The sequence below is a fragment of the Symphalangus syndactylus genome, chromosome X (genome assembly GCF_028878055.3).
Source record: "Symphalangus syndactylus isolate Jambi chromosome X, NHGRI_mSymSyn1-v2.1_pri, whole genome shotgun sequence".
NCBI lineage: Eukaryota > Metazoa > Chordata > Mammalia > Primates > Hylobatidae > Symphalangus > Symphalangus syndactylus.
This window is the reverse complement of record NC_072447.2, coordinates 71,521,922-71,539,506: the sequence shown is the minus strand read 5'-3', so window position 1 is coordinate 71,539,506 and position 17,585 is coordinate 71,521,922. Positions and strand designations below refer to the sequence as shown.

The 17,585-nt window shown below is 36.7% G+C and overlaps 1 protein-coding gene across 1 annotated transcript; it reads left to right on the top strand.

The window, feature by feature from the left end:
• The first annotated feature begins 10,374 nt into the window (after nucleotides 1–10,374).
• LOC129475726 (chromobox protein homolog 1-like) lies at nucleotides 10,375–11,208 on the top strand. The gene has a single exon (XM_055267998.2). It carries the CDS (start codon nucleotides 10,383–10,385, stop codon nucleotides 11,127–11,129), a length of 747 nt encoding a protein of 248 aa, XP_055123973.2. The 5' UTR covers nucleotides 10,375–10,382; the 3' UTR covers nucleotides 11,130–11,208.
• The last annotated feature ends 6,377 nt before the right edge of the window (nucleotides 11,209–17,585 follow it).

Sequence of the window (17,585 nt, the reverse complement as noted above, 5' to 3'; positions counted from 1 at the left end):
TTTTCCTATTGAGTTATTTGAGTTCCTTGTATATTCTGGATATTAGTATGTTGTTGGATAAATTGTTTGCAAACATTTTTTCTTATTTGGTAGGTTGTCTCTTCACTCTCTTGATTGGTTCTTTTGTTACACTGAAGCTTTTTATTTTGATATGGTTCCATTTGTCTATTTTTCCATTTGTTACCAGTGCTTTTGAGGTTTTATCAAAAAAAATTTGCCCATACAAAAGTCATAAAACATTTCCCCTATGTTTTCTTCTGGAAGTTTCATAGTTTTAGATCTTACATTTAAGTCTTTAATACATTCTGAGTTAATTTTTGTAGATTCTGAAATATAATGGTTTAATTTTATTCTTCTCTATGTAGATATCTAGTTTTCTCAACACTATTTGTTGAAGAGGCTGTCCTTTCCCCCATAACATGTTCTTGGCACCTTTGTCAAACAACAGTTGGTGTAAACTGTGTGAATTTATTTCTGGTCTCTCTATTCTTTTCCACTTGTCCATATGCCTTATTTTATGTCAATGCGATGCTCTTTGCTTTGCTGTATTTTTGCAGTATACTCTGAAGTCAGGTTGTAGTATAAGGCCATTAACGTTTTTGGTTGTTATTAAAATTGGTTTGGCTATTTAAGGACTTTTGTGGTTTCATATTAATTTTAGAAGATTGTTTTTTATTTCTATGAAGAGTGGCATTGGTGTTTAGACAGGGATTCATTAAATCTGTAAATCTTTTTAGGTAGTGTGAACATTTTAACAATATTAATTCTTCCAATGCATGAACATAAGATAGACATTTACTTGTACATTTTTCAATTTTTTCATTAGTGTTGTAGAGTTTTAACTGAATCAATATTTAACCTACTTGGCTAAATTTATTCCTAGGCATTTTGCTTTATTGTATTTGTAAACTGGAAAAATTTATTGATTTCTTTTCAGATAGTTTGCTATCAGCATATAGAAATTCTACTAATTTTTGTATGTTGATTTTATAATCTGCAAATTTACTGATTTTATTTGCTGGTCTAACAGCTTTTCAGTGAAGTGTTTAGGATTTTGTATGTGTAAGGACATATCATAAGCAAACAATGATAATTTAATTCTTCTTTGCAATTTGAATGCCTTTTTATGCTTGCCTAATTACTCTGCTTAGGACTTCTAGTATTATATTAAATAGAAGTATTTTTTTTTTTTATTATACTTTAGGGTTTTAGGGTACATGTGCACAATGTGCAGGTTTGTTACATATGTATCCATGTGCCATGTTGATTTCCTGCACCCATTAACTCGTCATTTAGCATTAGGTGTATCTCCTAATGCTGTCCCTCCCCCCTCCCCCCACCCCACAACAGTCCCCGGAGCGTGATGTTCCCCTTCCTGTGTCCATGAGTTCTCATTGTTCAATTCCCACCTATGAGTGAGAACATGCGGTGTTTGGTTTTTTGTCCTTGCGATAGTTTACTGAGAATGATGTTTTCCAGTTTCATCCATGTCCCTACAAAGGACACGAACTCATCATTTTTTATGGCTGCATAGTATTCCATGGTGTATATGTGCCACATTTTCTTAATCCAGTCTATCGTTGTTGGACATTTGGGTTGGTTCCAACTCTTTGCTATTGTGAATAGTGCCGCAATAAACATACGTGTGCATGTGTCTTTATAGCAGCATGATTTATAGTCCTTTGGGTGTATACCCAGTAATGGGATGGCTGGGTCAAATGGTATTTCTAGTTCTAGATCCCTGAGGAATCGCCACACTGACTTCCACAATGGTTGAACTAGTTTACAGTCCCACCAACAGTGTAAAAGTGTTCCTATTTCTCCACATCCTCTCCAGCACCTGTTGTTTCCTGATTTTTTAATGATGGCCATTCTAACTGGTGTGAGATGGTATCTCACTGTGGTTTTGATTTGCATTTCTCTGATGGCCAGTGATGAGGAGCATTTCTTCATGTGTTTTTTGGCTGCATAAATGTCTTCTTTTGGCACAGCAAAAGAAACTATCATCAGAGTGAACAGGCAACCTACACGATGGGAGAAAATTTTTGCAACCTACTCATCTGACAAAGGGCTAATATCCAGAATCTACAACGAACTCAAACAAATTTACAAGAAAAAAACAAACAACCCCATCAAAAAGTGGGCAGAGGACATAAATAGAAGTATTGAAAGTGGAAATTCTTGCCTTGTTCCAGTTCTTAGAGGAAAGGATTTCAACTTTTCCCCATTCAATATGAAATTAACTGTCAATTTGTAGTATATGGCCTTCACATTATGTTCATGTACATTTCTTCTATACATAATATGTTGAGTAATTTTTTATCATGAAGAAGGATGAATGTTGTCAAATGCTTTTTCTGCATCTATTGACATGATCATATAATTTTTGTCTTTTATTATTTTAATATGATGTATCACATTTATTGATTCACAGATGTTGGACATCCATGCATTCCTGGAATAAATTTTACTTGATTATGGTGATGATCTTTTTATGTGTTGTGGAGTTTAGTTTGTTATTTTTTAATTTTTAATTTTAGGTTTAGAAGTACATGAACTGGTTTCCTATATAGGTAAGTTCATGTCATGGGTGTTTCTTATAAGGATTATTTTATCACCCAGGTACTAAGTCTAGTACCCAATGTTTATTTTTCTTAATTCTCTCACTCTACTTCAAGGAGACCCTAGTATCTGTTGTTCCCCTCTTTGGGTTATTGCATTCTCATTATTTGCCTCCCACTTATAATTGGGATCACATGGTATTTGCTTTTCTGTTTCTGGATTACTTTGCTAAAAATCATGGCCTCCAGCTCCGTTCCTCTTCCTGCAAAGGAAATTACTTCATTCTTTTTATGGCTGCATAGTATTTCATGGTGTATATGTAACACATTTTCTTTATCTGGTCTACAATAGATGGGCACTTAAGTTGATTCCATGTCTTTACTATTGTGAATAGTGCTGCAATGACAAAAAATAGTTCTGGTTTTAGCTCTTTGAGAAATTGCCATGCTGCTTTCTTTTTATTTTATTTTATTTATTTATTTTTAATTTTTTTATTTTATGCATTTTTAAATTATACTTTAAGTTCTAGGGTACATCTGCACAATGTGCAGGTTTGTTACATATGTATACATGTGCCATGTTGGTGTGCTGCACCCATTAACTCGTCATTTACATTAGGTATATCTCCTAATGCTATCCCTCTCCCCTCCCACCACCACACAACAGGCCCCAGTGTGTGATGTTCCCCTTCCTGTGTCCAAGTGTTCTCACTGTTCAATTCCCACCTATGAGTGAGAACATGCAGTGTTTGGTTTTCTGTCAATGTGATAGTTTGCTGGGAATGATGGTTTCCAGCTTCATCCATGTCCCTGCAAAGGACATGAACTCATCCTTTTTTATGGCTGCATAGTATTCCATGGTATATATGTGCCATGTTGCTTTCTACAATGGCTGAACTAACTTACACTCCCACTAAGAGTGTATACGCATTTCTGTTTCTCTGCAAACTCACTAGAATCTGTTTTTTTTTTTTTTTTTGACTTTTTATTAATAGCCATTCTGATGAGATCAAGTGTGTTCAGGGTGGTATGGCCACTGACAGCACTAGATAGCTCATCAAGACAGAAAATCAACAAAGAAACAATGGGTTTAAACTATACCCTAGAACAAATAGACTTAACAGATATTTACAGAACATTACACCCAACAACTGTAGAATATACATTCTATTCAGCAGCACATGGAACATTCTCTAAGATAGACCATATTATGGGCTACAAAATAAGTTTCAATACATTTAAGAAAATTAAAATTAAAACTATACCAAGTACTCTTTCAGACACCAGTGGAATAAAACTGGAAATCAACTCCAAAAGGAACACTCAAAACCATGCAAATACATGAGAATTAAATAACCTGCTCCTGAATGATCATTGGGTTAATAATGAAATCAAGATAGAAATTTAAAAAAATTCTTAGAACTGAATGATAATAGTGATCAACGAATCAAAAGCTCTGGGATACAGCAAACGTTGTGCAAAGAGGAAAGTTCATAGCCTTAAATGACTACATTAAAAATTCTGAAAGAGCACACATAGGCAATCTAAGGTACCACTCAAGGAACTAGATAAACAGGAACAAATCAAACCCAAACCCAGCAGAAGGAAAGAAATAACAAAGATCAGAGCAGAACTAAATGAAACTGGAATTTAAAAAATACAAAAAATAAATTAAAAAAAGCTTGTTCCTTGGAAAGATAAATGAAATTGATAGATCATTAGTGAGATTAACCAAGAAAAGAAGAGAGAAGACGCAAATAAGCTCAATTAAAAGTGAAAATGGAAATATTACAACTGATACCACATGAACACCTTTATGCATACAAACTAGAAAATATAGAAGATATGGACAAATCCTGGTACTATACAACCCTCCTAGATTAAACCAGGAAGAAATAGAATCTCTGAACTGATCAATAACAAGCAGTGAGATTGAAATGGTAATAAAAAAATGCCAACAAAAAAGTCCAGGACCAGACAGATTCACAGCTGAATTCTATCAGACATTCAAAGAAGAATTGGTACCAATTCTATTGACATTATTCCAAAAGATAAAGAGGAATTTCTTCCTAAATCATTCTATGAAGCCAGTATCACCCTAATACCAAAACCAGGAAAAGACATAACAGAAAAAGAAAACTAGAGATCAATATCCATGATGAACGTAGATGCAAATATTCTCAACAAAATATAGCTAACCAAATCCAACAGCATATCAAAAAGATAATCCACCATGATCAAGTTGGTTTCATACCAGGGATGCAGGGATTGTTTAACATACACAAGTCAGTAAATGTGATAAGCCATATAAACAGAATTACAAGCAAAAATCACATGATCATCTCAATAGATGAAAAAAACATTTGACAAAATTCAGCATCTATTTTATAATTAAAACGCTCAGCAAAATCAGCATAGAAGGGACATACTTAAAGGCAATATAATCCATCTATGACAAACCCACAGCCAACATTATACTGAACAAAGAAAAGTTGAAAGCATTCCCCCTGAGAATTGGATCAAGACAAGGATACCCACTTTCACCACTTCTATTCAACAGAGTACTGGAAATCCTAGCCAGAGCAGTCAGACAAGAGAAAGAAATAAAGGGCATCCAAATCAGTAAAGAGGAAGTCAATCTGTCACTGTTCGCTGATGATATGATCATATACCTACAAAACCCTAAAGACTCATCCAAAAAGCTCCAAGAACTGATAAATGAATTTAGCAAAATTTCTGGTTACAAAATTAATGTACACAAATTTTGTGTAGCACTGCTATACAGCAACAGCCACCTAGCTGAGAATCAAATCAAAAACCCAATCCATTTTACAATAGCTGCAAAAAAAAAAAAAGAAAATACTTAGAAATATACCTAACCCAGGAGGTGAAAGACCTCTACAAGGAAAACTATAAAACCCTGCTGAAAGAAATCATAGAGAATGCAAACAAATGAAAACACATCCCATGCTCATGGATGGGAGGAATCAATATTGTGAAAATAACCATACTTCCAAAAGCAGTCTACAAATTCAATTCAACTCCCATCAAAATACGACCATCATTCTTCACAGAACTAGAAAACTCAATCCTAAAATTCATATGGAACCAAAAAAGAGCCTGCATAGCCAAAGAAAGACAAAGAAAAAAAAATCTGGAGACATCACATTATGATTCAAATTATAGTACAAGTCTGTAGTCACCAAAACAGTATGTTACTGCTAGAAAAATAGGCAGATGCGGCCAGGTGCGTTGGCTCATGCCTGTAATCCCAGCACTTTGGGAGGCCGAGGTGGGCGGATCACAAGGTCGGGAGATCCAGACCATCCTGGCTAACACGGTGAAACCCCGTCACTACTAAAAAATACAAAAAATTAGCAGGGCTTCGTGGCGGGCACCTGTAGTTCCAGCTACTCAGGAGGCTGAGGCAGGAGAATGGCGTGAACCCAGGAGGCGGAGCTTGCAGTGAGCTGAGATAGCGCCACTGCACTCCAACCTGGGCGACAGAGCAAGACTCTGTCTCAAAAAAAAAAAAAAAAGAAAAAAGAAAAATAGGCAGATGCACCAATGGACCAAAATAGAAACCCCAGAAATATAGCCAAATATATACAGCCAACAGATCTTTGACAAAGCAAACAAAAACAAAAACATAAAGTGAGAAAGGACACCCTATTCGACAAATGTTGCTGGTATAATTGGCAAGCCTCATGTAGAAAAATAAAACTGGATCCTCCTCTGTCACTTCATAAAAAAATCAACTCAAGATGGATCAAAGACTTAAATGTAAGACCTAAAACCATAAAAATTCTAGAAGATAACATTGAAAAAACTCTTCTAGACATTGGGTTAAGCAAAGACTTCATGACCAAGAACACCAAAGCAAATGCAACGCAAACAAACATAAATAGATGGAACTTAATTAAACTAAAAAGCTTCTGCACAGCTAAAGAAATAATCAGCAAAGTGAACAGACAACCCCCAGAGTGGAGAAAATCTTTGCAAACTATGCATCTGACAAAGGACGAACATCCAGAATCTATAAGGAACTCAAACAAATCAGCAAGAAAAAAAAAATTATTTCATCAAAAAGTGTGCTAAGGACATAAATAGACAATTCTCAAAAGAGCATATACGAATGGCCAACAAACATATTCAAAAAATGCTCAACATCACTGATTATCAGGGAAATGCAAATCAAAACCGCAATGCCATACCACCTGATTCCTACAAGAATGGGCATATTAAAAAAAAATTAGATGTTGACGTGGATGTAGTGAAAAGGGAACACTTTTACACTGCTGGTGGGAATGTAAACTAGTAAAACCACTGTGGAAAACAGTGTGAAGATTCCTTAAAGAATTAAAAGCAGATCTACCATTTGATCCAGCAATCCCACTCCTGGGTATCTATCCAGAGGAAAAGAAGTCACTTTTCAAAAAAGATATTTTCACATGCATGTTTATTGCAGCACATTTCTAAATTGTAAAAATACGGAACCAATCCAAATGCCCATCAATCAATGAGTAAATAAAGAAAATGTGGTGTATATATATACACATATATATGTATATATGTATATATATGTGGGTATATATATGTATATATATGCGTGTGTGTGTGTGTATGTATATATATACACACACACACACATATGTATGTATGTATATGCTGTGGAATACTACTCAGCCATAAAAATAATGAAATAATGGCATTAGCAGCAACTTGGAGACCATTATTCTCAGTGAAGTAGCTCAGGAACAGAGAACCAAACATTTTTCTCATTCATAAGTGGGAGTTAACCTATGAGGACACAGCCATAAGAATGATACAATGGTCTTTGGGGACTCAGGGAAAAGGGTGGGAGGGGGTGAAGGATAAAAGACTACACACTGGGTACAATGTTCACTACTCCGGTGATGGGTGCACCAAAATCTCAGAAATCACCAGTAAATAAGTTATTCTTGTATCCAAACACCACCTGTTTCCTCAAAACTATTGAGATTAAAAATAAATAAGTAAAATTACATTAACTGGCCTTCTAGTGGTACACACAAAAAATAGCCATTCTGACTAGTGTGAGATGGCATCTCATTGTGGTTTTGATTTGTGTTTCTCTAATGATTAGTGATATTGAACTTTTTTTTCACATGCTTGTTGGTCACATGTATGTCCTTTTTGGAAACTGTTCATGGCTTTTGACCATTTTTAATGGGGTTCTGTGTTTTTTTTCTTGTAAACATGTTTGTTTCTTATGGATGCTGAATATTAGAACTTTGTCAGATGCATAGTTTGCAAATGTTTTATCTGATTCTGTATGTTGTCTGTTTACTCTACTGATACTCTTCTCTGAAGAAGCCCTTTACTTAAAATAGATCTCATTTTTCTGCTTTTGGTGTAATTGGTGTCTTAGGCATGAAATATTTGCTAGCGCCCATGTCCAGAATAGTATTGCCTAGGTTGCATCCCAAAGTTTTTATACTTTTGGATTTTACATGTAACTCTTTTATCCATCTTGAGTTTAATTTTGTATATGGTGTAAGGAAGGGGCCAAGTTTCAATTTTCTGCATATGGCTAACCAGTCATCCCAGCACCATTTATTGAATAGAGAGTCATTTCCCCATTGCTTCTTTTTGTCATCTTTGTCAAAGATCAGGTGGTTGCAGGTGTGGTCTTATTTTTTGGCTCTCTGTTCTGTTTCATTGGTCTATGTGTCTGTTTCTGTACCAGTACCATGCTGTTTTGGCTAGTGTAGCCCCCTAGCATAGTTTGAAGTTAGGTAACATGATACTTCCAGCTTTTTTCTATTTGCTTAAGATTGCCTTGGCTACTTGAACATTTTTGGTTCCATATGAATTTTAAAATAGCTTTTTTCTAGTTCTGTCAAGAATGTCATTTGTAGTTTGATAGGAATAGCATTGAATCTGTAAATAGCATTGGGCAGTTTGGCCATTTTAATATTGATTCTTCCTATCCATGAGCATGAAATATTTTTCCATTTGCTTACGTCATCTCTGATTTCTTTATGGAAGGCAGAAAAAAGAGTGAAGCTAGCATATCTGGTGAAAGAAATATCTAAGTAGCAAAGCATTCAGTCTGCTGTATGGCTACTTTTAACTGCTTATAAAAAATAAGAGAGGAAAGATAATATAAAAACAGAATTTATAATTTTAAAAGAAAGCATAGTAGAAAGAATTGGAAAATTTGCAGCCTAGTCATATGGTGGAGAATGAAAGAGCATTTTTAGTAGAGGAAACCAAGAGTGTGACCAAGTGACCTATTGATAAGATTAGTATGGATAGAATAAAGCCCAGGGCTACTCATCAGAATAGTGGGAGAAAACTCTAAGGTATTTCAGAGGTATTTGATGTGGCCCCTCCCATCACGGGCCCAGAGCTCTAGGAGGGCAGAATTTATTTAGGGGAGGCGTCCCTGCTTTAATTGCCTCAGGTGTCTGCTCCCAGCATTTCAGAAATGCAGCAGTGTTCAGCCACCCCAGCTATGGCTCAAATGGCCTCAGGTGGTTTGGCCTGCTACTCTGGAAAGTGCAAGTCATAAACTTTGGCAGCATCTATGTGGCGCTAATGCTGAAGATATGCAGAATGCAAAAACTGCCAGAGGATGGATTTCTTCATTTTGATTTCGAAGGATGTCACAGACAGCCTGAGGAGCAAGGAAGAAATGTCACAAAAGGAAAGACACCAAAGAGAGCCTTCACCAAGGCAATGCCTAGGGGATCCATGGGAGCAAGGCCATTGCAGGGAGTCCCCATTAGGATAATGCCTAATGGAGTCTTGGGAGCAGCACCACCACAAAGACCCCAGAATTACGGAGCTATTAATGTGCAAAGCCAACTCAGGAGAGCTTAATTGTGGGGTGAGTCCAGCAACGTGTTGTGTGTGTGGCTTCCTTAAGGCCTTGAGGGCACAACACCCACACCAGTGTGCACAGGATGTATGCGTGCAGTCAAAGGAGATTATTCTCTGGCTTTCAGACTGAATATGTTTTTTCCTGTTGGGGTTTGGACTTACTTGAGACTTGTAATTATTTTCACTTTGCCCATTTTCCTTTTTGGAATAGGAATATCTGTCATATGTCTGTCCAACCATTTTATTTTTGAAATAGATAACTTGTTTAATTTCACAGGCTAACAGCTGGAAGAAATTTGCCTCAAGACAAATTGTGAATTGAGTCTCACTCATATCTGATTCAGATGAGACTCTGAACTTAAGACTTTTGAGTTGGTGCTAGAAAGAGTTAAGACTTTGGGGCTATTGATATAGAATGAGTGTATTTTGCAGGTGAGAAGGACATAAATATTGAGGGATGGGTTAGAATGCAATGGCTGAAATGTGTCACAAATATCCTGTGATGGAAACTTAACCCTCAAATTCATATATTGATTGGAGGTAGATCCTTTGGGAAGTAATTAGTATTAAATACAGTCATCAGGGTAAGGCCTTCATGATGGAACTGGTGCCTTTGTGAGAACAGAAAGAGAAACTGAACTGACATGGACATTCTTGCTCTTTTTCCATGTGATGCCTTTCAACATATCACAACACAGCTGGAAGGCCCTCACCAGATATCAACACCATGGCTCTTGGAGTTCCCAGCCTCCAGAACCATAAGCTAAATGAACTTATTTTCTTTATAAATTACCAAGTCATAGGTATTCAGTTATAGCATAGGAAACGGACTAAGACAGGTTCGGCTGAGGGGAGGGCCGTTGGCTGGGGACTGCAGTATGCCGTTTCAGTGAGGGACTCCACTGCAGCCACCCAGCTTGCTGCCTTCCTGGGCGCCACTCCCCAGGTGACTTGATGCGATATGCCAGTAGCGCAGCACCGATTCCTCTTGGGCTCTTGGGCGCTGCTCTGAGCAGCATCACCCTTTACACCAGAAAGCTGGCGGGCACTATGGGGAAAAAACAAAACAAGAAGAAAGTGGAGGAAGTGCTAGAAGAGGAGGAAGTGCTAGAAGAGGAGGAAGAGGAATATGTGGTGGAAAAAGTTCTCGACCGTGGAGTGGTAAAGGGCAAAGTGGAGTACCTCCTAAAGTGGAAGGGGTTTTTAGATGAGGATAACACATGGGAGCCAGAAGAGAACTTGGATTGCCTCGAACTCATTGCTGAGTTTCTGCAGTCACAGAAAACAGCACATGAGACAGATAAATCAGAGGGAGGCAAGCGCAAAGCTGATTCTGATTCTGAAGATAAGGGAGAGGAGAGCAAACCAAAGAAGAAGAAAGAAGAGTCAGAAAAGCCACGAGGCTTTGCTCGAGGTTTGGAGCCAGAGCGGATTATTGGAGCTACAGACTCCAGTGGAGAGCTCATGTTCCTGATGAAATGGAAAAACTCTGATGAGGCTGACCTGGTCCCTAACAAGGAAGCCAATGTCAAGTGCCCACAGGTTGTCATATCCTTCTATGAAGAAAGGATGACATGGCATTCCTACCCCTCGGAGGATGATGACAAAAAAATGACAAGAATTAACGCTCCTGAGTACCAGCCCCTGTCACATCTGACTGTGGGTTTCAAGTGGGAAGGGAAGGAGTTCTACTTTTCTTGACACATTAGAGGTGGCTTGAGAAGATGTCCTTTGAAGAGCCAGTATAGTTTCTGTGCCCTGCAGCCTCCAAAGTGCTTTAAAGCCATTTCAAGCTGTATAGTTTGCACACCCATCCCAGTGAAGGGGAAAGGGGATAAGTGTTTCAAGGCAACCTTTTCTGCACTTTGCTACAAAAAGCAAAGGGCCTTTTATGAAGGACAAAACTTGCAGAATTGGGTGTGTGGGAGAGCAAAAAAATATTGTAGATCTTCAAAAAGCATCTCCACAACCCACAGCCTTCTTCCCAATAGTGTTAACTCTGCATTTTTACAGCATAGCATATGTGTAGTTTTTGGCTATTACTGGTGTATTATTTGGGGGAGGGAGGGATGGGGAGGGGAGAAAGGGAGATGGGTAGCATCATTTAGATTAACATTTGGGGCCTGATAGGGGAAATGGTGAAGCAGTGGAAAAGAACAGACAACTAATGATTTGCTTCTATGTCCAGAATAATTTACCTTTAAAAAAAATGTCATTGGCACCATAAATAAGGACTGTGAGAGACTGTTTAAAAGCTGTGAATGTCTGAAACCTATAAGCCAAGGTGTTCTCTGCCTAAACTTATTGCTGTTCCCACAAAGGACTAAGCCTGTTCATAAGTTACCAAAGTTGCCACTTTGGAGATGGAAATTGACAAGCAGGGAAGGTCTTTTATTGGAGAGTATACAGTACAAGCAGATCATTCTTAGAGGTGCTAATTCCTGAAATAAGAAGACCCTTTCTTTTCCAGTAACGAAGTTATAAATATCAGCTTGTTCATCCAAGACACTGGCTGAGGTGTTAGGGAAGAGGAAGAGGGTGGTAGAGGAGATAAGACAGTAGGGAAAGACAAGGGCCCATGCTCTTAGTGGGGAAAACTCTTGGAGCCATTTTTAGTGGGGAGAACTTTTGGAGCCATTCTCTTTTTTGAGCTTTGAACACTGAAACCATTGTTGGCAGGGTTCAGTCACTGACAGCATAAGTTTCACTGAATTGATCCAAGAGTTTAGTGATTTCAAAAGCCTTGGTCTCAGGAGAAGATTAAACTTTCACATTGGGCAGTGGTTCACTTTAAAACACACACACACACACACACAGGCACACACACGAAACAACTTTTTAAGAAATCCTAAGAAGTAACATACCCAAAATGCTCTGTCTTGAGTCATGAGATCCATCAGTTCTTGATATTATCTAGACTTGCGTCTAGAGCTACATTGTAAAATTCTTTTAGGCATGTGTTAGATTTCTGTGTAAACTTTGTTTAAATGTAAACTTCATACTACATTGTCAGTTTTTGTCTTAATAAAACTATAGATTTATAATCCTTGAAAAAAAGAAAATGGACTAAGACAACCATTTAATATAATACTTCATGTGTTGTTTATTAATGTCTTTTATCAAGTAGAGAGACTTTCCTGACATTTTAAGCTTGCTAAGAGATTTTATAATGAATGGGCACTGTATTTTGTCTTATGTCTTCTCTGCATCTATTAAGATGCTCATTTAATGTTTTTACTGTGTAGTATTAAGGTGTCATGTTTTATTAATTAAATTTGAGGCAATTAATGCAACCATGCATTACTATAATAAATATAACTTGACAATGATGTATTAATTTCTGTATATACTATTTAATTCCCTTTATTTACTGATGTGTTATTTTCTTTACACACTGTTATATTTTGTTAAAGATTGTTGCATCTCTATTAATGAAGGATATTGAAGTGTAGTTCTTCTTCTTTGACATGCCTTAGTCTGGCCTTGGTGTCAGGATGATACTGGCCTCATAAAAAGAGTTGAGAAGTATTCTGTACTCATCTATTTTTGAAAAAAGTTTGTTGAGTAGTGGAATTGTTTCTTTACATATTTCATAAAAGTCACCAGTGAAAACATGTAGTCTTTGGCCTTTCTTTGGGCTGAGAGTTTTAATATCTAAGAAAACGTCTGTTTTATCTCTTTTATTATTTTATATTAATTCCTGAGTCATTTGGGGTACAGTAGTAATTTTGTAGAAGTTAGCCTATTTTCAAAGTTGTTTAGTTTATTGGCATAAAGTTGCCCATAGTATTCATTCCCTCACACTTTTAATTTCCGAAGGGCCCATGGTAATACCTCCTTTGATTTCTAACTTTTATAATTTCTTTATTTTTCTTCTTAGTCTAGCTAAAGTATTGTCAATTTTGTAGATATTTTCAAAGAGCCTACTTTAAGTTCAATAAATTTCAATGTTTCTATGATCTCTGTTTAATAATTTTTTGGAGTAATTTATGTAATTTTCTTTTTTTTGCTTGTTTTTGTTGGTTTCCTCTTTTTTCCATAATTTTTATGTTAATGCTTAGATTTTTTTATTTCATTTTAAAAAATAATTTTAACTTTTATATAGGATACAGGGGCTACATATAAAGGTTTGTGACATAGGTATACTGTACTCAGGTAGTGAGCATAGTACACAATAGGTAGTTTTTCAACCCACATCCCCTTTCCTCTATCCCACTTCTATTAGTCTACAATGTCTATTTTTCCCATGTTTATGTACATGTGTGCTTTATCTGTAACTTTCACTTATAAATGAGAACATGTAGTGTTTAGTTTTCTGCACCTGTGTTGGTTTGCTTATGGCTTCCACCTCCATCCATGTTGCTGCTAATGACATGATTTCATTTGTTGTTACTGATGCATAATATTCCATGGTGCATATGTACCACATTTGCTTTATTCAATTGACCACTGATGGGCACCTAGGTTCATCCCATGTCTCTGCTATTGTGAATAGTGTAGCAATGAAGGTACAAGTGCATGTGTCCTTTTGGTATAATGATCTATTTTTCTTTGGGTATGTACTTAGTAATGGAATTTCTGGATCAAATGGTAATTCTGTTTTAATTTTCTTGAGGAATCTCCAAACTGCTATCCAAAGTGGCTGAACTAATTTACATTATCATGTACAGTGTATAAACATTTCATTTCATATCCAGCTTCATGAACATCTTGTTCCTTTTTAACTTTTTCTAACGGCCATTTTGACTGGTGTGAGACGGTGTCTCATTTTGGTTTTCATTTGCATTTCTCTGATGATTAGTGATATTGAGAATTTTTTGATAAGTTTTTGGCTGCTTGTATGTCTTCTTTTGAGAAGTGTCTCTTCATGTCAATTTCCATTTTTAATGGGGTTGTTTGTTTTTTTCTTGTTGATTTGTTATCTATAGATTCTGGACAATAGGCCTTTGTAGGAATGCATAGTTTGTGAATATTTTCTTTCATTCTCTATGTTGTCTATTTACTCTGTGGATAGTTTCCTTTGCTGTCTAGCTCTTTATTTTAATTAGTTCTTACTTGTCTATTTTCTGTTTTTGATGCAATTGCTTTTGGGGGCTTGGGCAAAAATTTTTTGTCAAAGCCAATTTTACTTTTTAATTTTAACTTTTATTTTAAATATAGGGAGTACAGGTGCAGGTTGTTACATGGGTATATTGTGTAATAGCAACTATTTTTTAGTCAGTTTTATAGAATCAGCAAATTTTTCTAGTTTTTTTCATCAACTTATTTTAAGTTCCAGGATACATGGCCATGGTGGTCTGCTGCACAGATCAACTCATCACCTAGGTATTAAGCCCAGCACCCACTAGCTATTCTTCATGATGCAATTCATCCCCCAACACCCAACAGGACCCAGTGTGTGTCATTCTCCCAATGTGTTCATGTGTTCTCATCATTCAGCTCCCACTTATAAGTGAGAATATGTGGTGTGTGGTTTTCTGTTCCTGGATTGGTTTGCTGAGGATTACAACTTCCAGCTCCATCCATGTCCCTGCAAAGGACATGATTTCATTACTTTTTATGGCTACATAGTATTCCATGGTGTATATGTACCACATGTTCTTTATCCAGTCTATCACTGATGGACATTTGGGTTGAGTCTATGTCTTTGCTATTGGGAATAGTGCTGCATTGAACATACACATGCATGTATCTTTATAATAGAATGATTTATATTCCTTTAGGTACATACTCAGTAATGGATTGCTGGGTCAAAAGGTATTTCTGCTTCCTTATCTGTCTTCCATAGTGGTTGAAATAATTCATACTGTCACAAGCAGTGTAAAAGCATTACTTTTTCTCTGCAGCCTCACCAGCATCTGTGGTTTCTTGACTTTTTAATAACTACCACTCCGAATGGCAGGAGGTAGTGTCTCATTGTGGTTTTGAATGGCATTTCTGTAATGATCTGTGATGTTGAGCTTTTTTTCATGTTTGTTGGCCACATGAACATCTTCTTTTGAGAAGTGTCTGCTCATATCCTTAGCCCACTATTTAATGGGATTGTTTTTTTCTTGTAAATTTGTTTACGTTCCTCTTAGACTCTGGATATTAGACCTTTGTCAGATGCATAGATTGCAAAAAGTCTCTCTCATTCTGTAGGTTGTCTGTTCACGCTGATGATAGTTTCTTTTGCTGTGCAGAAGCTCTTTCATTTATTTAGATCCCATTTGTCAAATTTTTCTTCTGTTGCAATTGCTTTTGGTGTTTTTGTCATGAAATCTTGAATGATATTGCCTAGATTTTATTCTGGAGTTTTTATTGTCTTTGGTTTTACATTTAAGGCTTTAATCTATCTTGAGTTAATTTTTGTATATGGTGTAAGAAAGGGATCCAGTTTCAATCTTCTGCCAATGACTAGCTAGTTCTTCAAACACAATTTATTAAATAGAGAATGGTTTCCTCATTGGTTGTTTTTGTCAGGTTTGTACAAGATCAGATGGTTGTAGGTATGCAGTCTTATTTCTGAGTTCTCTGTTTCATTCCATTGGTCTATGTATCTGTTCTTGTACAAGTACCATGCTGTTTTGGTTACTGTAGCCTTGTGGTATAGTTTGAAGTCAGGTAGTGTGATACCTTCAGCTTTGTGCTTTTTAAAGACAGTGTTAAGAACGATATTTCCTAGGTTGTTTTCTAGCAATTTTGTAGTTTGAGGTCTTACATTTAGATTCTCCTCCATCTTCTTATTTATTTATTTATTTATTTATTTTTGAGATGGAGGAGATGAAAACCATGGCACGAGAACTACGTGACAAATGCACAAGCCTCAGTAGCCGATTCGATCAACTGGAAGAAAGGGTATCAGTGATGGAAGACAAAATGAATGAAATGAAGTGAGAAGAGAAGTTTAGAGCAAACAGAATAAAAAGAAATGAACAAAGCCTCCAAGAAATATGGGATTATGTGAAAAGACCAAATCTACATCTAATTGGTGTAAGTGAAAGTGAAGGGGAGAATGGAACCAAGTTGGAAAACACTCTGCAGGATATTATCCAGGAGAACTTTCCCAATCTAGCAAGGCAGGCCAACATTCAAATTCAGGAAATACAGAGAATGCCACAAAGATACTCCTTGAGAAGAGCAACTACAAGACACATAATTGTCAGATTTACCAAAGTTGAAATGAAGGAAAAAATGTTAAGGGCAGCCAGAGAGAAAGGTCGGGTTACCCATGAAGGGAAGCCAATCAGACTAACAGCTGATCTCTCAGCAGAAACTCTACAAGCCAGAAGAGAGTGGGGCCAATATTCAACATTTTTAAAGAAAAGAATTTTCAACCCAGAATTTCATATCCAGCCAAACTAAGCTTCATAAGTGAAGGAGAAATAAAATCCTTTACACATAAGCAAATGCTGAGAGATTTTGTCACCATGAGGCCTGCCCTAAAAGAGCTCCTGAAGGAAGCACTAAACATGGAAAGGAACAAATGGTACCAGCTACTGCAAAAAAATGCCAAATTGTAAAGACCATCGAGGCTATGAAGAAACTGCATCAACTAATGAGCAAAATAACCAGCCAACATCATAATCACAGGACCAAATTCACACATAACAATATTAACCTTAAACATAAATGGGATAAATACTCCAATTAAAAGACACAGACTGGCAAATTGGATAAAGAGTCAAGACCCATCAGTGTGCTGTATTCAGGAGACCCATCTCATATGCAGAGACACACATAGGCTCAAAATAAAGGGATGGAGGAAGTTCTACCAAGCAAATGGAAAACAAAAAAAGGCAGGTGTTGCAATCCTGGTCTCTGATAAAACAGACTTTAAACCAAAAAAGATCAAAAGAGACAAAGAAAGACATTATATAATGGTAAAGGGATCAGTTCAACAAGAAGAGCTAACTATCCTAAATATATATGCACCCAATACGGGAGCACCCAGATACATAAAGGAAGTCCTTAGCGACCTACAAAGAGACTTAGACTCCCACACAATAATAATGGGAGACTTTAACACCCCATTGTCAACATTAGACAGATTAACTAGACAGAAAGTTAACAAGGATATCCAGGAATTGAACTCAGCTCTGCACCAAGCAAACCTAATAGACATCTACAGAACTCTTCACCCCAAGTCAACAGAATATATATTCTTTTCAGCACCAG